The sequence below is a fragment of the Giraffa tippelskirchi genome, chromosome 5 (assembly GCF_054371585.1).
Source record: "Giraffa tippelskirchi isolate mGirTip1 chromosome 5, T2T-mGirTip1v1.2.pri, whole genome shotgun sequence".
In the NCBI taxonomy this organism is placed as follows: Eukaryota; Metazoa; Chordata; class Mammalia; order Artiodactyla; family Giraffidae; genus Giraffa; species Giraffa tippelskirchi.
In genome coordinates, this window is record NC_137279.1 from 168,043,565 (window position 1) to 168,066,407 (window position 22,843).

General features: G+C 36.2%; 1 protein-coding gene across 5 annotated transcripts in view; it reads right to left on the bottom strand.

Moving 5' to 3' along the window:
• The window catches only part of ZYG11B (zyg-11 family member B, cell cycle regulator), a 73,134-nt gene that overhangs the window by 16,305 nt on the left and 33,986 nt on the right, over positions 1–22,843 (bottom strand). For 4 of the 5 annotated variants that reach the window (XM_081485275.1, XM_081485276.1, XM_081485278.1 and 1 more), the window contains 9 exons: positions 18,462–18,602; positions 15,715–15,891; positions 14,715–14,779; positions 11,782–11,881; positions 11,517–11,567; positions 9,163–9,324; positions 9,005–9,052; positions 712–909; positions 534–586 (listed from right to left, as the gene is read on the bottom strand). In XM_081485275.1, the coding sequence (XP_081341401.1) occupies positions 534–586; positions 712–909; positions 9,005–9,052; positions 9,163–9,324; positions 11,517–11,567; positions 11,782–11,881; positions 14,715–14,779; positions 15,715–15,891; positions 18,462–18,602 (995 nt within the window). The remainder of the gene's footprint in view (positions 1–533; positions 587–711; positions 910–9,004; positions 9,053–9,162; positions 9,325–11,516; positions 11,568–11,781; positions 11,882–14,714; positions 14,780–15,714; positions 15,892–18,461; positions 18,603–22,843) is intronic. The other variant, XM_081485277.1, reaches the window with a different exon arrangement.

A 22,843-nucleotide genomic window follows, 5' to 3' on the forward strand; every position in this document is an offset into this window, starting at 1 on the left:
TTTAATAATTACAAACTGCTTCCCTACACAAATCAAGTGTTACTTCTAGTTCTTTAAATGTGTTCTCTTGTTTTACACCTCCTTGCATTGATACTCTTCCTAAAATCTTCTGTCCCTACTTAAAACTCATCTCACAATCTACTTCCTCTGGAAGTTTTTCACTATTTTCCAGTGCAGATTTAAGTACTTTCATCTTTTTTAAAAAAGTATTTTCATCTTTGATTTTAGAGTATTCTATGAAATTAGCATAAGAGTGAATTATATCTGATTTACATTTGGTTTCCCTCACTAGGCTGCAAAGTTCTTGTTTGGAGGCACCACATCCTATTCATCTTTGAATTTCAAGAGGACAGAACAAGACTTTGGCACCCGTCTTCAATGAACATGAAAGAAGGACTGATGAACGATAGGTAGCAAAATAAAGTAAAAACATAGATGCCTAAGGGAAAACAATCATACATCTAATAGGAATGACCTCTAGGCAAGCAACATGACTAGGTTACTGGCTTAATATTAATTATCTTGCTAATTACCTGTATGCTACCATCTCACACTCTGGAGTTGGCCATTTCAAAATAGCTGAATGCTGAAAGACACAAGACACACAGGAAAGGATTATAATATTTATTTAGCATTGCATGATGAGGCTTTGATAGTTTAATCATTATGAATGTTGTTTGTATCCTTCCAGAAAACAACAAGTTACCCTACCAGATCATCCAGAAGAGAATTCCTCTGGCTGCGACTCAATGTCCAAGCTTGTTCACCTCTAGATATTAAGTGGGCAATAATTCCAGCTGCAAAGTAACTGACTTCCACTTCAACACTATGTAGAAGACTACTGATGTGGTCTATAAAATCCTTCCACATTAATTCAGAATGCAATTCTTGTACTTCAGCTATATTGTTCTGGGGAAAAAAATATAAAAATTAAAGTAATATGTATAGTAAATGGCTAAATGACACTGCAATGATTTAGACATGTATAGACAAAAGGTGAAGACTGTTGCTATGTTAGCACTGTGGGATTATAGATGATTTTATTACTCTCCACCCCAAACAATAAAATAAAGAAATAGTAAGGAGTTTCTTTTCAAGTGAAATAGTGAACTAGATAACCTAAAAATTTCCTGCTGTACAATATCTAGTTGTGCTGGGTGAAAAACAGCAAACAAACTTTAAATATGTAACTTTTTTGTCTGGGATAAAATGTAAACAGGAAATCAAACTAGAGCCTAACAGGCTATCTCTGGCTAGTGGGGGGGGGGGGAGTGGGGGGTGGCAGGCAGGCAGGGTGCAAGAGAACTGGGTTTAACAGCTACGTTAGGTCAGAAGTAAGGACCAGAGATACTAAGACTTTGCAAACAATTCAAGAATTTTCAAAGCATTACACCTCAATACAAGAGTGGCTTGACATAAAGACATAAGAAAAAAGCCTATTGTGATCTGGCTCTGGCCTAAAAGGAAAAGTCTTCCCTTGTAATTTATAAACCGGGGCCTGCCCTCAAGCAAGACTGTAGTTCAAATTTACACCATCTGTGTGGTCTGCAGAAACTCCAACCTGAGAGCAATCATAAGAGAGGTAGGAGGAAAACAGTAGGAGAGGTAAGGGGAAAGGTTGGTATCTAGAAAGCAGAGATAGGTAGTACATCAAAAGGATGAAAGGAGTACTTCCCTGGTGGCCCAGGGGTTAAGAATCCGTCTGCCAATGCAGGGAACATGGGTTCAATCCCTGGTCCAGGAAGATTCCACGTGCCACGGGGCAACTAAGCCCATGCACCACAACTACTGAGCCCTGCACTCTAGAGACCGTGAGCCACAATTACTGAGCCTGTGTGCTGCAACTACTGAAGCCCACACTCTCTAGAGCACATGCTCTGCAACAAGAGAAGTCACTGCATGTTCAACAAGAGAAGCCACCACAATGAGAAGCCAGTGCACTGCAACTAGAGAGTAGCCCCTCCTCACCACAACTAGAGAAAAGCCTACGCAACAATGAAGACCCAGTACAGCCAAAAATAAGTAAATTTTTTTAAAAAAAGAGTGAAAGGATTAGTAGTTCTAAGTAATGTGGAGAGCCTAAGTACGATGAAGACAGGAAAGCATTCATTTACGTGAGCAATATAGTAATCCTCTGTCTTAAAAACTTCATAGCCTAGGACCTCCATTGAATGTCAAAATTTGCCTGCTGGCCTGTGGAAGGTAGGTGTTTTATCTGGAGTTGGGATATGATGGCTTACCTAGGCAGTACATAAGGAAGACCTCTATTCGCATGGGAAACAATTGAGGGGTTTACAATTTAGGCTGTGCTTGATCTTCTCCAAAACAATATAAGACCCAACGTACCTCACTATTCTGAAGATTAATCCTCTTTCTCAAAACTTCATCTGATCTACTATCAAATCATAATTCTCTTCCTAACACATTGATTCAATTCTTAGGAACCAAAAACCCTGGCCTTTTCGTTGTTAAGAAACTATTCACTCCCTAGCTTAAGTCATTCTATGACAAGTGAAAATGAAAGGCATCACGTCCAAATGCATCCTCTGTAAAGACTAAGTTCTCTTTTCCAACCGCTGAAAAGAGGCAAGACAGAAGAGACAGGTATAACTTTACCCGCTAGATGAATTTATATAATTCTGTATTTTTCCATCACCATAAATGATTAATCAAAGTCTCCTATGCCCCTCTCTAATCTCACACATTTAAACAAGAAAAGGCATCTCACATTTATTTTTTATATTCTTCCATATTCATATTTTTTACACAGCACGTATCATTTTACAGAGACAAAAAAGGAAAGAAATATATGCCTTTTAAGATAAACAAATATGGGAATTCCCTGGCAGTCCAGTGGTTAGGACTCTGTGCTTTCACTCCAAAGGGCCTGGGTTCAATCCCTGGCTGAGGAACTAAAATCCCACAAGCTGTGTGGTGTGGTCAAAATAAATAAATTAAATTAAACAAACAAACAAATAAGCAAAGGTAGTCCTCCATCTCCTCCAAGCTTGGCAGAAAGAAATACAAAGACCCTCTGAGAAGGACACATCTTGAACTCAAAGCCCCACAGAAAATGCCAAATTACAATTCACAATGAAAATAATCCAAAATGAGTGAAAATAATCAAATACACAGTAGTGAATTAGACTCCCCCAAGAATCTCACGCAATATAACTACAAGATAGTATCTGATTTAAGAAGTTTAAAACACATACACGAAAATGCAAAGACCGCATCATTAAAACAGAAAACAACAAGAAAGATCTGGAACAAAACATCAAAAGATGTTTTGATGGAAACAAACAGATGTTTTGATGGGCCATTCTTTGTTGCAATAAACAAGTTACTGGGAAACTAGCCAAAATATATGAGAGAATGGACAACTAGCTATACAGGGAACGTGATCTCTATAGATACGAGAGAAGATATTCAAATAGGGCAGTTTCTAGATTGCTGTGCATATAAGGGGAATCTAAAGAGAATCTAACAGTTTTGCTGAGTTGAAGAGATAAGGATCGGTGTGCAAGGTGGCTAAGGCAGCAAAAATCCATAGAACAAAGTAATGAAAAGGAAAAATTTCCAAAGAAAAAGACATCTGCAGAGGGATCTCCTAAAATCTTTGGCTGACTACTGATATGAAATGAAACTCCATGAAGCTAGGGAAAGAACCACCAGAAAGCAATACATGAACAAGTCCCAAAGTCACACAGGTTTAGGAATAGTTTAAATTCTTACCAGCCAAAGTGAAGGGATCTCATCTAAACAAAGCATTTGAATATAGTGGGGTAACTAGGGTTAAGCAGTAGGGGAAAGGCTGATTTGAAGCTACTCTAACAAAGCAAATATAGGCATACCTTGGAGATTGTGGGTTTGGTTTCTGACAATCACAAAAAAATGAATACTGCAATCAAGGGAGCCACACAAAACTTCTTAGTTTCCAGTACACACACAAGTTATGTTTATACTATATATATTGTGGTCTAATAAGGATGCAACAGCATTACGTCAAAAAGACCACACTGTACATACCTTAATCTGATTATCAAATATTTTATTGCTAAAAGACTCTAACCATCATCTGAGCCCTTTACGAGTTACAGTAGTAACATCAAACATCACTGATCAGGGATCACCATATCAAATATAACAATAATGAAAAAGTTTGAAATGTCACAAGAATAATCAAAATGTGACACAGAAACACAAAGTGAGCTAATAATGTTAGAAAAATGGTGCCAACAGACTTGCCACAAATCTTCAATTTGGAAAATAACACAGTGTTTGTGAAGTGAATAAAATGAGGTATGCCTGTAAGTAAGCTTTGAATGGAACAACCTGATCTGTGAGTAGCTTAACTGAATACCAGGACAAAGTCCAAGACTCTTTAAAGGAAAACAATAAAATCTAGTAATCAACAAAGTGAATTCACAATGGCTACAATCAGTGAAAAATTACCACACATATAAAGAGTCAGGAAAATACGATCCTTAATCAGGAGAAAAATCAATCAATAAAAATAGATCCAGAAATGACAGGGATAATAGAACCAATAGATAAGGATTTAAAACAGCTATTATAAATGTTATAAATATATTACAGAATGAAAGAAAAATATAAGCCTGAGGAGAAAAAAAAATGATAATATAAAAATGACCTAAATGTAACTTCCAGAAAGAATATATATATTATACTATATATATATAATTATAATATATATATCTAGATATAAAATGAAAAATGAAAAAACAGTACTAGAAAACATTCAAGCCAAAACATGGAAAGAAAAAAAAAACTGCCCAAAAGCCAGTAGAGTATTTCTGTCACGTGACCTGTGTGATACTTTCAAGCAATCTAACATACTTGTAACCGGGGTCTCAAAAAGAGAGGATGTAAGAGAGGGTACAGAAAAACATATTTGAAGAAATAATGGCAAAAATTATTCCAGTTTATGAAAATTATAACCAAAAATCCCAACAGAAAAAATGTCCACTTGGACTTCAATAGTGACCACAAAATTTATCTTTTGAAAATGAAATAGACATTCTCACACAAACAAAACCTAAATGAAAATTCATTGCCAACATACCTACACTAAGAGAAATTTTCTTAAAAAGTAGTATGAGAAATACATTGTTGTTGTTGTTCAGTCGCTAAGTCATGTCCAAATCTTTGCAATTCCACGGACTATAGCACACCAAGCTTTTCTGTCCTCCACTGTCTCCCGGAATTTGCTCAAACTCATGCCCGCTGAGTTGGTGACACTATCTAACTATCTCATTCTCTGGCAATTCTCTAACCCTCTTTTCCTTTTGCCTTCAATCTTTCCCAGCGTCAGGATCTTCGGTGAGTATAAAAGACAAATTTCTCATTCTTAAATCTGTACAGTGAAAAACTGTACAGGATGAGGATGAGGACTCCTACTTCTGACCAAGATGACATAAAAGGGGCCAGAGTTACTTTCCATTCTAAAACAACTGAAAAAACACAACATGAAACAATAGTTTTCAAGATACTAGACATTAGGTAATAAAGAACAGTGACTTTTAGAGGTGGATAACAAACAAGATGAGATGCTGCCTTGAGAGTTTCCAGACTGTGGCACAGTGATATAGAATTGAAGTAGAGCCCAGTGGACTCATGGAGTCGAAGAGATGGAATTGGGAATCCGGGGAGATCAAGGCAAGTCATAGGACAGAGAACCAGAGAGAAGAGAACTGTACATGAAGAGACTCCAGAAAGCTGCAGGGCGTAGCACCCTATTCAGCAGAGTACTGATCAGAGCATGACTGTGAGAAAACTATTTGAAGGTAGAAAACAAGCTATTAAAAAGCTTCAAGTTCCTGGCACTCACAAAGGGCCAGGAGTAGTGCCTGTTTTCACCATCCAATCTGAGAAAACTCTTTCACAGGGCATTTGAGTACTCAGGAAGGTCTTGTTTCAGTAGTACAGAATAATTAGCCCTAGCCTTGGCACGCTCTGGATTCTCCTAATACATCACAAAAGCAAGATCAAATAGGATCAGACTGTTTAAAAGTCAGTCAGTTAATCCTGGAACAAAATTCAAGAATATGTTATAGGAAAATAAAACTATCCAGCACCCAACAAGGTAAAATTCAAAATGTCTGGCATCCAATCAAAAACTACCAGGGATGCAAAGTGACAGGAAAACAAAACTCAAAATGAGGGGAATAATCAATCATTTGAAATTTACCCAGAACTAATACAGATGTTAAAATTAGCAGAGAAGGACAGTTATTATGAATAAATTTCATATGTTCAAAAAGTTATGTAAAAATATAGACGATATAAAAAAGACCCAAATTGAAGTTTTAGAGAAGAAAATGACGTCTAACGATAAAAACTATATACTAGCTGGGATTAATAGCAGACTAGATATTGAAGAAGAAACAATTACTAAACTAGAAGGCATAACAATGGAAACAATTCAAACTGAAACATACACAGAAAACAGAAGAAAATTTAAAAAGCACCAGTGAGTTGTGAATTTCAAACAGCTGAATATATGAGATTGAAGTCTCCAAAGGACTCCAATGGGTTGGGGGTAAGGGGATGTAAAACATTTTTTGTTTCAAGAAATAATGGCCAAACACTTTTCAAACTTGACGACTATAAACCAAGAAGTTCAATGAATCCCAGATACAGGAATCATGAAGTAAATTACATTAAAACACATAATAATCAAATTACACAGAATTGTTGTTGCTAATCCTAAATCTTAAAAGTAGCCAGAGGAACAAAATCATAACACACAGAGGAATAAAGATAATGATGACATCAGATTTCTCATTGGAAAGATGGCAAGTCAGAAAAAAGGTAATCAACATCTTTAAAGTACTATCAACTGAGAGTTCTACAGCTGGCAAAAAAGGAAACTTTCAAAAATGAAGATTAAATAAAGATGTTTGCAGACATACAAAAGCTGAAGAATTCACCAGTAGCAGACAGACCCACACTATGAAATATGTTAAAGAATGCTTTTTCGGCAGAAGGAAAATTATACCAGTTACAAATCTGGATCTACCCAAAGAAAGATGAGCATCACAAACAGTAACTATTTGGGAAAACATGTAAGTTTTTAAAAAGTATTTAAATCTCCTTAAAAGATAACTGATATAAAAAACAATGTTTATTGGTTTATTACATATATAAAAGTAAAATACATGAGAATGATGACATAAAGGAAAGAGCAGAAATGGAAATCTACTATTTTAAGATTTTTATAATATATATGAAATCATAAAATCACTTAAAGGTATTAAGTGATTTAAACTGTGATTAAAACTGTATACTATAAACTTACAATAATCATTAACTTAGAAAATCAGAGTAATAGCTAATAAACCAAGAAAGGAGATCAAACAATATTGGACTGGCTATATTAAGGAGACAAAGGAGATTTCAAAGTAAAGAATATTACCAGGGATAAAGAAGGTCATTTCATAATGATAAAGGGATCAATTAATTAAGAGGGCATAACAATTCAGTTTTTGAACCTAATAACAGCTTCAAAGTACAGGAAGCAAAAACTGATAGAACATGAAAAATGCTATCTAACAACAAGTAGGCAGAAACTCAGTAAGTCTATGGTAGACTTGAATATCAACCAAAAGACATATATAGAACACTCTAACAAAAGCAGAATATTCATTCTTCTAAAGAGCACATGGAACACTGACCAGGAAAGATCATATCCCAGGCCACATATGTCTCAATAAATTCAAAAGGACTCAAAGTACTTTCTCTGATCATGAAAAATTAAACTAGAATCAGTATCTCAAAATAAACTATTGAAAAAATTCAATCACAAAGTAAAGGAAAAAGATAATGGAAGGAAGCACATCAGGATGTATTAATTCACAGAAATGAAAATAAAGGAGGGTTGGGGACAAAACCTTATACTTTTTAAATACATTTTTGCACTGTTTCACTAGGTATAGTAAGCATGTATTCTTGATGAAATTTTTTTTTAAAAGCAATTTTAAAGCCCTATGTGATCTTTCTGAATATTTATAATAAATTCCCCTTTTCCTCTTGAGCCAAATTCCGTATCTAATAATCCTATGAACCATGAATAAAACAATCAAATACTGTAATTTACTTAACATTTCCCTATTACTGGGCATTTAGATAGTTTTACATTTTATATTTTCTGCTTTATATAACTAAAACTATAGTATATAGATACTATAGTTTTTTAGGTTTTGTTTTTGTCTTTTGGCCACAACCCACTGCATGTGGGATCTCAGTTCCCAGACGAGGGATCAAACCTATGCCCCCTCCACTGGCAGCACGAAGTCCTAACTACTGGACCGCTAGGGAAGTCCCTAGATAGTCCTCTTTAAATGCCAGCCCTCAGCTTTCGCAAAAATCCATCTCTCATACTTCTGCATCTAAAAAATAAACATTAATCTACGTTTCTTTTACAATTTACTAACCTATGCCTCCTGTGATCTAATTCCTCAAGAGCAGAGGTCTACTCTAAAATAGCCTTTACTGTACAGGCACTTTTTCTGCTGTAGTGATTAAAAGTGATAAAATATCTGATCCTCTTCTGTGTCTCAAAATCCTAGAGGGTTCACTTTAACATACAGTCAGTATACTTATGGAATATCTGATTTGTTAAACAGTTGTTTAAGTAGTAATTATCAATTACCAGACATAGACTCTAAGAATACTTGTAGGTTAGTGACATTTTTCATGAGATCTTTTTTTTTCTGATTATACAAGTAAAACATGCTCACAGTGAAGCTTTGTACGATACCACAAAATAAAAGAAAAGTATGTAATTTATATTCTTCCTTTTAGTATGGTGAAAATATAAATATGTATATGTAACTTTGTAGCCTGCTTTTTTCACTTAATTATATTGATATATATTTTTAACACCATTATGTGTTTACAAACAGAATAGCATTTTTCTATGTAATTCCTCAGATGGAAAACAATTATAGCTTGAACTTAGCAGGAAATGCTTGTATCTTACCAAAAGTCCTAGGACTTTCTGTTGAATGGATGATTCAGTTGGGAATGACTATAAAAAGAAAGAGACATCTATAACTAAAGAACCAAATATAATAAACAAATGCTCAAATCAATCAATAAATGAATGTCCAAAGCTGTAGGCTAAATTCCCATTCTAACCTCTAGAACCCTCATGAAGAGTTCTAACCCTTGATTTTCAATAAAGTGTCTGCAAGTGGTTGGAGATTCATCTGTGAGGTTCCAAAGTGCACTCAAAGTAAACTTCAAAGTAGTGTCCACTGAATTTTGATTGGTTTTCTGCTTCACTATTTGAAGAAGTTGCTGAAAGAGGAAAATAGAATTTCTAATTACTGAATTGTTATTATAATTAGAGGTAATAACATGGACTAACAAGTCCATGAGGATTAGTTTCATGGGTTCAAACATTTCCTCTAAAGGTTTTTACAAGTGCAACAAACAGCCTATTGGATTAGACTTTTCCTTTCACAAGAAAAAAATAGAGGATTTTCATAAATACTTCTATAATATTCTGATCCCTTCCACAAGAAAAAAAGAGAATCTTCACAAATACTTCTATAATATTCTGATCATACCTATAATCTAATTGTGTGTAAATAAAATGAAAAGCAAAATCATTAAAATGTAGGATCTACTATGTTACCGAACAGGTCACAACATATACTCACTTCAGATCCTGGGGTGAAAAAGGTGGAGGGAATGAAGGGGGAATGAATCCAATACTTAACTACATATCAGCAAATTATATCCTATATTGTAATACTGTTATCCTCATTTTTCAGAAGAGGAAATTGAGTCCGAGTAATATTAAGTAATTTTACCATAGCCAACATAGTAAGAGAAAGTAAGAATTGAAAGACCTAATTCTCTCTAACCCCATGTTCTCCTTAAGAAAAAAAGAAAGGGTGAACTATATACAATAGTAAGAGAATTAAAGTCTAAATTGGATTTAAATAAGATACTAGCTTTGAAATTCCATTTGTAAATTATTTCTATCATAGCTTTAAACCTAAGAAATGTAAGCTTGAAAAATAAATATTTTAAGACCTACATGGGCCATCCTTAATTCCATTTTTAGTTTACACTTTTGGGGGTAAAGGGAGCTCTGCTAAAACAGATACAAGTAACATTAATAACCACTATTACCTAAAGTTATATACAATGAAGGAAAAAATTTTTAAGAAACACAAACATCTAGTTGTAATTATGTTACTTAATAGCATAGTGGCCAAGAGTGTGGCACTAGAATTGGGCTACCTGAATTTAATTAAGGGCTTAAAAAAAAATTAGCTAGCATCACCATTACTGCTGCTGCTGCTGCTGCTGCTGCTAAGTTGCTGCAGTCGTGTCCGACTCTGTGCGACCCCATAGACGGCAGCCCACCAGGCTCCACCGTCCCTGGGATTCTCCAGGCAAGAATACTGGAGTGGGTTGCCATTTCCTTCTCCAGTGCATGAAAGGGAAAAGTGAAAGCAAAGTCGCTCTGTCGTGTCCGACTCTTAGCGACCCCATGGACTGTAGCCTACCAGGCTCCTCCGTCCATGGGATTGTCCAGGCAAGAGTACTGGAGTGGGGTGCCATTGCCTTCTCCGTCACCATTACTACTACTATTAATTCCTGCTAATTGTTACTCAAATTAAACTTAATTTTCTCCCAAAGCATATAAGTGGACTACTTCCTTATAATCTTTGAATACACCTCTAAGCCAAAATTACTGAAACTCATACACAGCAATAAAAAGTCATATTTAAAACTAAAATGTCATCCCTGAAAAGAATAAAAATAAATAAAATCAGCAGCCTTTTCTACTCATCTAACATATGTGTTGTATTTTGTGGTAGGAACTTAGTATATTCCTTCAATCTTTTTTTCCTTTCCAGTCTTCATAACAACTGTATAAAGCATTTTTTATTACTTCAAAGAAAATTAAGGTGACTTGCCTGAAATCACACAGCTGCTGAGTGATAGAACTGGGAATAAGGCATGATTTCAGCTTAGTCTCTTTAAAGCTTTTAAGTTTTCACTGTTCACTATATTAATTCCTCAACTGAAGCAACCAAAATCATAAATCAGGTATTTACAGTATCTTTTCCCCTAAAGCATCTAGCATAGTCTTATGACTGTAATAGAGACTCCACATTTTTTTAATAAACAACAAAATCACAGAACTATGTGAACTAGATAGGATTTAAGGTTTATTTAGGCCCCAATGGTCCAGGTAATTTATCTAAATTCACACAGTTAGTTTACAAGTTAGACCTCGGGTCATCTGATTCCTAGTTCACGACTCTATCCATCTCCTGTTAAAGAATAAAGTTGCTCCCAGTGAAGAGAAATTAATACATTCACTTAGAAGTAACAAAAACAAACTTTTAAAATGTAAAATCTCAGAAGATAGGCAAGTCCTGGGGGGCCCCAGTACTTGGTGAAGCACTGACAAACACCGCCTGAGAATAATGACAATGAAAACTGTTTAGGGGTCTGCACAGACTCACCCTGACGATGAAGAGCTCAGCACCAAGCTGGGCTGTCTGTTCTGTAGAAAGCTGCAAGCAAGCAGAAGACAAGGTAAATGTCCAAGGATCTACTAGTGTGAGTTTAATATCATCCACTGTAGCAGACTCCAAAGGTCAGACAAGAATCTCTGATCAACCTGGAATTCTGCAATACTGACCGCAGCTTGTATAAGTTAACCTGGTTTACTAAACTATAAGGGGAAACAGTTTCCTACGGAAAATTATAAAACATGAGTTCAGGTACCTTGGCAGCCAGAATGGAAATGATAGCAACTGCCATCCTCTGCATGTTTTGATCCTCATGGTTGCAGAGCCACTGCATGACAAGCTTGGCTGCTTCAAACCTGAAAACACACAAAGAGTTTCATGAATTAACACTGGAGGCCCCAGGAATAGTTTCAGAGCTCCACCTGGGAACTGATGCTACAATTTAGGTAGGTGAGAAAGAAAAGGAAAGTTCCTCCTAACTGATAGAGAATAACAAGTACACTTAGTGTTTTGGAGATGGTATTATTAATTTTGACAACACTGTAAAGAAACAGAGAGTTTGGAAAATATGGTAAAAAATATCTGACATTCATCTTCTAGAGGTATAACATATTTCTATTTTGTAGTGATAATAATAATTTTAAGTATTTTCTGGGTCCCCACCCAGTACTTAGCACAATGGGAATACTCATTCTTTTACTCAAAAACATTTATTCAGCTTCTCCTTTGTGCTAGATATTGTTTTGGGTGCTAGAGACAGATTAGTGAACAAAACAGAAAAATATCTCTACTCTCACAGAAATTACATTCTAGTGGGGAAGACAGATAATAAATAAATAAGTAAATTATATGGCATGTTTGGGTACTGACATATGCTATAGAAAAAATAAATAAAACAGGAAAAGAGGATATGATATATGGAAACTTTATTAGTCTCAAAACATGTCCATATATATCAAATAATATAACCTAGTATTAAAAGTTAAAAGCAGATTCTGAAGTTCTTTGAATTTGGGGGTTGGAATTCTAGCTCTACCTAATGTTAATGATAACAATAAAATACATTGTTTTATCCTGTGAGGCAATGTAGTCACGTCATTAAGGACATCATACACTTTGGAATCAGCCTGGATTCAAATATCACCTTCACCATGTACTAACTTTGGGACCCTGGGTAACTTTCTTCATCTCTCTGAACTTCAATTTTCTTGTCTGTAAAATAATACAGTCTATTCCATAGGACTGTTGTGAGGATTATATCATATCACACATAAAGCTTAAGACTTAGTACAGACCTTGGCACATATCAAACTTTTGATAAAAGTTAATTTTTACTAGTATTGACTTCCTCTGTGCCTTTACTTGTGCAGTTCCCACAAAACAATCAACTCAGTCAATTTTCAGTTTCAAGGCAATATGACATGGATATAAAAAGTAGAAGCTCTGGAGTCAGTCTGGATTTAAATCTAAATTCTGCTACTTACTATCTTATTACCTTGAGCAAGCTACTAAACTTCTCTGTGCCTCTTGTTTCCTCATCTGTAAAATGAAGATTACAAGAGTAACAATTTCACAGGACTGTTGCAAGGACTGAATAAGCATATCTAAAACACCTAGCACAGTGTCTGGTAAGTGCTTCACACATTAGTTATTATTTTTATTATCTTAATGTCATCACTAAAATGAAATCTTTAATGATCACCAAGCCAACGAAATCTTTCTGTCCTTGCTTGGGGGCCAATGCGTTCTGTCATCCTCTTCTATGAATGACTGTCTTCTGTTATACTCCTAATTCATTCATTCATCCATCCATCAAACAGCCACTGAAGTACTAAGCACTAGAGGCAAAGATTAACCAATCTCTGTCTCTTACCATTAAGAAGCTCAATTCTAGCAGACTGTACTCACTGGCTACATCAAGGGCAAACAAGAGCCCACCTCAAGTGATTTTATAGCTGTGGGCCTAGCTGTCTGTTTTCTGAAGTTTTATTGGAACAGTTATACCCATTTTTTTTTTTTTTCATAAAGTGTCTGTGGCTGCTTTGGAGGTACAATGGGAGGATTAAGTAGATCCAACAGAGACCCTATGGCTCATGAACCTGGAACATTTAATATCTAGCCATTTAAGGAAAAGTCTGTCAACTTCTGGGGTGGTTTATAGTTTTCTTTAGGAGATTAAATCTTTTCAACCTATGACTTCATGTGATCAATGCAGATGCTTAATACATTTTTAAAATAAAATTCAGTAATCTACATGAGATACATGTGAAAGGGTGTTAGTCATTCAATTGTGTCCAACTCTCTGTGACTCTAGGGACTGTAGTCCACTGGGCTCCTCTGTTCATGGAATTCTCCAGGCAAGAATACTGGAGTGGGTTGCCATCTCCTTCTCCAGGGGATCCTTGTGACCCAGGGACTAAGCCCGGGTCTCCTGCATTGCAGGCAGATTCTTTACTGTCCGAATGAATTATTTATTTCAAATAGTAAATGGAATACTTCATTCCATCAGCATGTCAGATAACAGTGTACTATTACCCAAATAAAAGTAAATCACTATAAAACTGCTGCTTGAGAAATACACTTCTCATTAAATCATAAAGTATAGATTTATTTTTGAAAATACCATGACTAAAAAATTATATTTTAAAATAGTAAAATGAAAAAAAAAATAAAATTAGCTCCCAAATCACATCTTACAAAATAAGGAAACCCTTTATACTTACTGGAATCTAGCTATTTGGTCTCCCTTAATCTCTGCTTAAAAGGTTTCTCCTATAATTCAATATCAAATAACTATAATAATAAGAGGCATGATACAGAGAAAAGAATGCTGGAGCTAAAACTAGACTAGATCCTTTCTAGCCTTGCAGTTACTAGTCACAAAATCATGGGCAAGATACTAAATTTCTATATGCTTCAGTTTCTTCGGCCTACAACACTGTGCATACATTCTAAAAACTATAATCAGTACAAATTCTTATGCAAAGAGGTATGAAAACAGAATCTGCTTTCATGACTATCAAAGCATTAAATTACAGAAAGTAGATTCAGCATTCTATAAGGTGATACACAATCCCACCCACTTGATTAACTGTACACTAGGAATATCCTAACTGGTCAGAAATGACCCAAGACAGATTTCTAAAATTCCATTTTGTCCCGTATTTAAGTTCTGGTGCTACCACTTGCCTGTTGAATGGAACATCTTGAAGAATTCGGTCACTGCAAAGTGAAAGGAGGCAATTCTTCTGTAACTAAGAATCAAAGAGAGAGAAAAAAAAAATCCTGAATAAAATATTGTTTTGTTAGATTCTATTTTTTTTAAAAAAAAGACCTTTATAAAACATAACATGTCTTAGAACCTTTATTCTGCTCACCTAAGGTTCAAAGACTGACTTCCACTGGACCCACATAAGTTTACCTGCACATTTTTAAAATCTTTTTTATTAGATGAGAAATAGGGTGATAAATTGGATAATTCCAGCTAATCTCCCTCCCTTTTGGTGGCCTTTGGATAGGTCCTGTTTTGTCTTCTGTTCACCTGGCTTCCAGAGTCCATGAAAACCAAAGGCTAAAACTCATCTAGTTGGGCAGCTGTTCTCAATGAGGGAAGCTGGCTTTAATGATCCACTCACCAATCTGGGTTGCCAATATTACTTGATTTGGGGTCTCTGAGTATTTTCTACTAACTTGCCAACTCATTGTTAAATTTTAAGAGTTAAAAATATAATTCAAGCAGCATTTTTAGTTTTCATCCAAAGAACAGGACAGGTTTTGTAGACTACCTATACTGCTAGAAACAGAAAATCCATGTCTTATTTATTTCTCCACTCCAGTATGTAAGTACTGAGTACTTGAGTACTGAACCAATGCCTGGCTCAGAGCAGAAACTCTACGCCTAATCTTGTATGCTGAAATTATCACTAACTCAAGGTCTAGGTGCAAGATGTTTTACATGGCTTGCATTATTTCCCTCAATGTTTGGACTGAAATACTTTTAGGTGAGGAATGCATTCTTTAGTATTCTACTTGTCTATTGCCTTGCACTCAGTCACACCGCAAAACTTATTACTTCACAGCCTCCAAAGGAATTTCCAGCTTTGGTCTACTAAAATGAACTGTATGGAGGTAGGAGATGGGTAGTAAGACACTAAAAAGACCATTTGAATGTGAATTCCCATGTGCTTGCCTGCTGGTGGTTGGGAAAATGTTCCATGGCTTTGAGCAGCAAATGGGTCACATCGGCCAGGAGTCGGACAGGCATTCCTGCAGCAAGATCCTGCTTGGTTAAATTAAACACACAGGCGCTTGCAGCAAGCTGCACTGGCAAATTCATAGGGTGGTTTCTCATCCCAGTAACCACAAGCTGAAAAAGAAATGAGTTCTCTTAATTCAACTTATAAAAACGTATAAGCCCTCTTCACATAGCAACAGAGAAGGCAACGGCAACCTTCTCCAGTACTCTTGCCTGGAAAATCCCATGGACAGAGGAGCCTGGTAGGCTATAGTCTATGAGGTCTCGATGAGTCGGACATGACTGAGCTACTTCACTTTCACTTTTCACTTTCATGCATTGGAGAAGAAAATGGCAACCCACTCCAGTGTTCTTGCCCGGAGAATCCCACGGACAGAGGAGCCTGGTGGGCTGCCGTCTATGGGGTCGTATAGAGTCAGACACGACTGAAGCAATTTAGCAGCAGCAGCAGCATATAGCAACATTACTCTGTTGATCTGTAATAATTTCTAAGATATCTTAAGTATATTTTTTATCCTTATGTGCAGAGCCTAGGACATAATAGTTATTCACCTACCTGGTCAAGGGAGGTGTCAAGTTGTTCATGTCCAGAAATTTTTCTGTAATGTTAATGAATCTTTTCTATTCAGAGAAAACATCTTAGTGTTTCCTAGACATAGTTCAGTTTGGCCTGTTTTATGCCAAGCAGTAAACAAATTCTTACTGACTTGAATAGAGAAACCAGCAACAAACTTCACTTTCAAATCCCAACATTCAGTTCCTTAAGAACACTGCTAAAATTAAAATACAATAAAATCCATTTACTTCCCTCTGGCCTAGATAACTACTTCTCTCCTTTTCCTCTCTCCTCAAATCCCCAACAAATCCTCCCCATCCCTCAATACTGGCTGAAGATCTTACTACCAGTTACCCTGAGAAAACTGAAGTAATCATAAAAGAACTTCAGATTCTGGCTTTTATACATACCTCCTTGCCAGCATACACACAAGCAACTGCTGTCTGCCTGCCTGTTCCACAAATGACCTCTAGGGGCTCCTCTCTAAAGATAATCCCTCCATTTAAATGCTTGATTCTTCCCTTGTCTATTCAAGGACACTGCTTCAGCTGATCTCCCTTTCCAACTCCTGTATCAGATTTTTATTCTGTAGTCGATCATTCACACAGCATACAAACAAGGTATTTTTTTCTCCCATCTAAAACAAAACAAAACCCACACACATCCTCAGCCAACTATCACCTTTTTCTTTTGCTTCCTTTTGCAGCAAAAACTCCTTAAAAGAATCACGTTTCTCTCTGCACCATTCTCTCAGTGAATGAATGAGTAAATATTTCAGATCAGGACTACGGGTCTGGTCCTTTGTTACTCAAGTGCACAGTAACCAAAACCAAAAAATGATAATGCATATACCAGGCACCAATATCCTTTGGTTTGTATACAGGAGGTGGCAGATGTTGCAGCCAACATCCGAGGACTTAAATGTTACTGCTTCCTATCCAAACACCCCATTCTCAAAAAATTTAAGAAACCAGGAGGTAAAGTCATTTCTGGCTCTGCCACTAATTTATTGTTACTTAACCTCACAGATGGAGAAGGCAATGGCAACCCACTCCAGTACTCTTGCCTGGAAAATCCCATGGACGGAGGAGCCTGGTAGGCTGCAGTCCAGGGGGTCACTAAGAGTTGGACACGACTGAGCGACTTTACTTTCACTTTTCACTTTCATGCATTGGAGCAGGAAATGGCAACCCACTCCAGTGTTCTTGCCTGGAGAACCCCAGGGATGGGGGAGCCTTGTGGGCTGCCGTCTATGGGGTCGCACAGAGTCGGACACAACTGAAGCGACTTAGCAACAGCAGCAGCAGCAACCTCATAGACCCTCAGGTACATAATTTATAAAACAGAAGATAAAACTTCTCTCTTGGGGTTGTTGTGCCCACTAAAAGAGGGATCAAATATAATATAGTCCTATACTCACTGGTTTCTAAATTAAATGTGTATAAGGGTTATCTTGAGGGATTATTACAATGTAGATTCCTATATCTCATTCAGCCCTACTGAATCTAAATTTTCTTGGAATGAGGTTCACAAATATGCTTTTTAAAATAAGCAATATCCCAGACTTCAGGTGGCTAGAGGGCCACATTCTGACAAAAAAATGCCCCACCCAATCAACAAAATTAAGAATCCTCCTTTTTTGTCCTTCAAAAACTGTCTTGGGTAAAATGTCTTAATCGGGGAATAACACAGATTAGTTACAAAAGCGTAAGAGGTTCATAAATAGCATGGAAAAGTGCTTTATAAAATCCCAATATTGTATTTCTTTAAAAACCATATATGGAAGCAATACATGGCTAATATACCAAGTAGTGTCCTGATTTGAGTCATATACTCTATTTTCTACTACAGCTGGTAAAAAGATATCACACTGATTACTGGTTTTAGATAGTTAAATATGAACTTGAAGACATTTATATTGCTTAAATGAGATTACTATAAAATTTCAGTAACACTATCCAATTATCTCCTCTCATCCTCATTTATGGCTAAAAACAGAATTATATATTATCAATTTTTTTAAAAAAAAAGACTAAATGCAGATTTTCACCAATTTTCTTCACAAAACCATCATCTATCTAGGAAGATAATTTCACACTTCTCATATCCAGTTTCTTATTCTTACCTTTAAAATTTCTGGCTTTGTTTTTTCCATCACATGAGTCAGGCTAAAAAGGTGAAATAGAGCTTCTCGGACAAAGAAGGCCCGTTCACTGTACCTCTTCAATGCTTCTGCAATCTGAGTTTCATTGGCTTCTCCAGACACCTTTGAACACAGCCAGAAGATGTGCTTTTAGGATTCTTTTCAACCCTCTAACTGTCTCTATCCAAACATCATTTGTGTGGATGGCATCCAGGATAGTTATGTAAAGCTTGAAACAAATGGCTATGATTATTTTCTAACCCATCCAGAAAAGTCATCCTGTGAAGGTATACATATGCTAAACAGATATATATTAGATAGGCTCAGACCATAGAATAAGTCTATGGGTAAAATTTTCTATACTGTACCTGAAATAAATCTCAAGATATTTAACTCTATTTATGAGGTGACTTAGCAGTAGCAGCAGTATAAGGTCTTACTACACATGATTAGGCTTCTACTGCCTCTTAAGGTAACCCTCTCGCCCTAACTCACAATTCAGTAATGACAGCGGCCTTTTTTTATTTTTATAGCAATGTGTACATGTCAACCCCAAACTCTCAATCTATCCCTCCCCACCTCCACACACCCTACAATGACCTTTCTGATCGATCTTTCAATAAGCCAAGCTCCTTCCCAGGAAAAAGCTACTAAGTATAATGTCCTCTCTGACTGAAATTTTCCTCTCTTTCTTTACCTAATTTCTATTCATCCTTCTCATTTCAAGTTAAATAACACTTCATTAGAGAGGCCTTCTCTGGTCCACCAATCTAAGTCAGGGCTTCCTGAAACATCACCTTCATAGCCATTATCATAATCCCCTGAGTAGACTGATCTATTCACTGTACCCCAACAGGCAGCACTGTGTGTGGCTCAGAATAAGCACTCAATAAATATTTATCAAATAAATATATTAATTGTCCCAGATTTATCAAGCTCCCATTCAGCATTAAAAAATTCTGTTCAAAAGTAAGTTTACCCTGGAATTTCCCATTTATACAAGTTAATATAGTTATCTTAAACTGTGGTTCATATACCACTGGGTAGCCAAATGTATATACCGAGAAGTGGCTTTTCGGAAAAGTAACCCAGTAATAAGTAAAAAAGAAATTATTACAGTATCACCATGATCCTCAATGAATTACATGGAACTAGGTGTTGAATGTTAACAACTGCTAATAAATCACAGAAAGAAAAACAACCAGACATTATGTACTTCCTTAATGAAAGAAGGTAAAATCTAAGCGCCCTGCCAAAGGGATTAAACATGAGTTTGACTAAGGACTCACATCCAGCTACCAGTTTGCAGAAAATACAGTCAATATGCACCACAAACCTACAATCAAGAAAACCTAGACTGAGGGAAAGTCTACAGACCAAAGGGTCAGATTCTTTAATACACAAAGTATAAGGAAAAGAAAGGGATGGAGGGGAACTTTATAAAAGATACTGAAAAGACACACGATTTTGAAAAGTGGGCAAGATTAACTAGGTGCCTAGAGGTAAATGATTGGGCTGTAAAACTATTTAAAAGAGCAAGGACGTGATTATCATTACAGTCAGGACAGAGATTGATTACGTTTTAGGGGAAGGAGGAAGTTGTGATCAGGATGGGGCATGTGAAAGAGCTTCAGGGTAGCTGACAAGTTCTATTTATTAACCTGAGTGATAATTTCAAAATGGTAAAAAAAAAAAATACAAAAAACACCCAAACCCTAGTTTTCAGAGAGGTATAATCTTCTCACTAAGGTGGAAGACTATCTTTTTTGGCAGCACCGTTATAAAAGGTGACACAAAAATAAACACGTTTAAAGTATACTACTTAGTAATAACTATGTTCATATGGGTAAGGAATATGCAGCTTTGTGAAAATGAAGGGCTGTATCACAGCTAACATTTCAACCACTGATAGGATATGCTACAAAGGTCTAATAAGAATTAGACTACAGTACAGATGTGTGTACCAAGTGACAAAAAGGCATATACTGAGCATTTGTAAGACTGCAGGAATAACAATGGAAGTTTCTTTACAAAATGTTTTTTATACTATTTATATATACTATAGGCTTCTTTGGAGGCTCAGTGGTAAAGAATCCGCCTGCCAATGCAGGAGACACAAGAGATGTGGGTTCGATCCCTGGGTGGAGAAGATCCCTCAGAGAAGGAAATGGCAACCCACTCAAGTATTCTTGCCTGAGAAATCCCACCGACAGAGGAATCTGACAGGCTTCAGTTCATGGGGTCGCAAAAAAGTCAGACACGACTTAGTGACTAAACAACAATAAGAATGTATAATATACATACATAAACATTGATTTTGACTATGTATTCACATATATAAGCAGTTATTGAACAATAAAAATATTCCTAATGTTACTTTTTGAATCACCCTGAACTTTTTCTTAGATTTTCTTAGATTTGGAGAGACACTGAACTATTAGGAGAGCTAAAAAAGACTATAACAGGGAAAATACATTAACAATAATCTTCATCAGACTTCATTTATCCACATTTGGTTGACTCAAACAGCTTTATAGTCTTATATAAAATATAACCTCAAGTTACCTTTAAATGTAAAATTACAGAACTTTTGTTACTGGAATGTAAATAATCTGAACCAAATTTCATCGCCTGTATATTTATTCAATGATTAACACTTCTTGAGCCCCTACTCAAATCAAGAAATCTGGCTCCTGAAACTATATGCATCTTCAATTCAGTCAATTTCATATGCTAGATCAGAAAGAGAACAACAACAAAACAAACAACCATCTGTATGTACTAGTTTCTGCAGTCTATTTAAAACAGAAAATAATGTCCTTTACCACTAAGTTGCTGCTGCTGCTAAGTCGTTTCAGTCGTGTCCGACTCTGTGCGACTCCATAAACGGCAGCCCACCAGGCTCCCCTGTCCCTGGGATTCTCCAGGCAAGAACACTGGAGTGGGTTGCCATTTCCTTCTCCAATGCATGAAAGTGAAAAGTGAAAATGAAGTCGCTCAGTTGTGTCCGACTCTTAGTGACCCCATGGACTGCAGCCTACCAGGCTCCTCCGTCCATGGGATTTTCCAGGCAAGAGTACTGGAGTGGGTTGCCATTGCTTTCTCCATACCACTAAGTTAAACCTTATTAATATTTAAAATATGGCTAAAACTAAATGTATATTCTAAGGAAAGACTTTCTTGTAGCACTTAGCACATAACTCTACTACAGCATTTCTCACAATTGATTAAAGCTATTTTTAAACTGTTCTGTCTCTTCTCTATTGGATCAGAATTCCTCAAGAGCAGAAGCACTAGCTCAGACATCTTTAAAAAGTACTTATTAAGTCTTTGTTCAAGGGAGAAGTCTAGGTTAGAAATATAAATTTAGGATGATTCCTAAATTTACACAGGCATATAGGTTTGGGGCCTGAGAGATTTAGGAAGAATCAATAAAGGAAACTGAGAGAAAGTCCAAAAAGTACGGAGAAAACAAGGTCAATCTGATATCCTAGAAACAAAGTTAAAAAAAAAAAAAGGTATTTCAAGAAGGAAGACAAGATCAACTGTGTCAAAAGGTATTTAGACCAAATGAGATGAAGACCGAGAATACTGGGTTTAACATATAGCCAGTGATTCTCAGGAATGAGGCAGCCAAAAAACATAAGAATCTTAATTGTGGAGTAGCGGAAGATTGAAGAAACTGATGGTTACAAACGAGCAAATAAGGTAGGGAAACAAAGGTGACAGAGTTGGTAATTCTATGTAAGAAAACCCTCTGTGTTGGGACTAGAAACAGAGAGTAAGAGAAAGAACTAAGGTTCTTAAATATAGGCAGAGATGTAGTAGAAAGAATACATTCCAGGCTCATCAGCTAGCTGTGATCCTTAAGAAAATCATTCCCTCTCACTGAAGACAATACCTCCCTCACAGAGTCAAGAGATCAAAATACATAATATACGTGAAAGTGGAAAAAACAAATCTTTTGTTCTTAGAGCCACCCACTAAAAGTACTAGATAATGCCTTATAAGGAATACTGGGGAGTCACACTGTCTCTACTTCCTGCATCCTTTAGTGTGGTCTAGAAAACTGAGGCATGTAAAACCAAAAATGTCAACCTAAACTAATTTAAAGCATCATAATATTAAAACAATAATTTCAGACCCGTTTTTCAACTTTGCTAACCTGGAAAATTCTAAAAAAGGAGACAGAGCAATCTCACCTCTCTTCTCTTAACATGACCTATTATTTTTCAACTCTCAAATTAGTAGTCAAACAAATAATTTAAAACAAACATCAATCTTTATGTATAGTTGCATAAAGGGCAAAGTTCCAATGATCTCTATTGAAAAAAAAAATTATTTTATAACAATGATTCTCCATT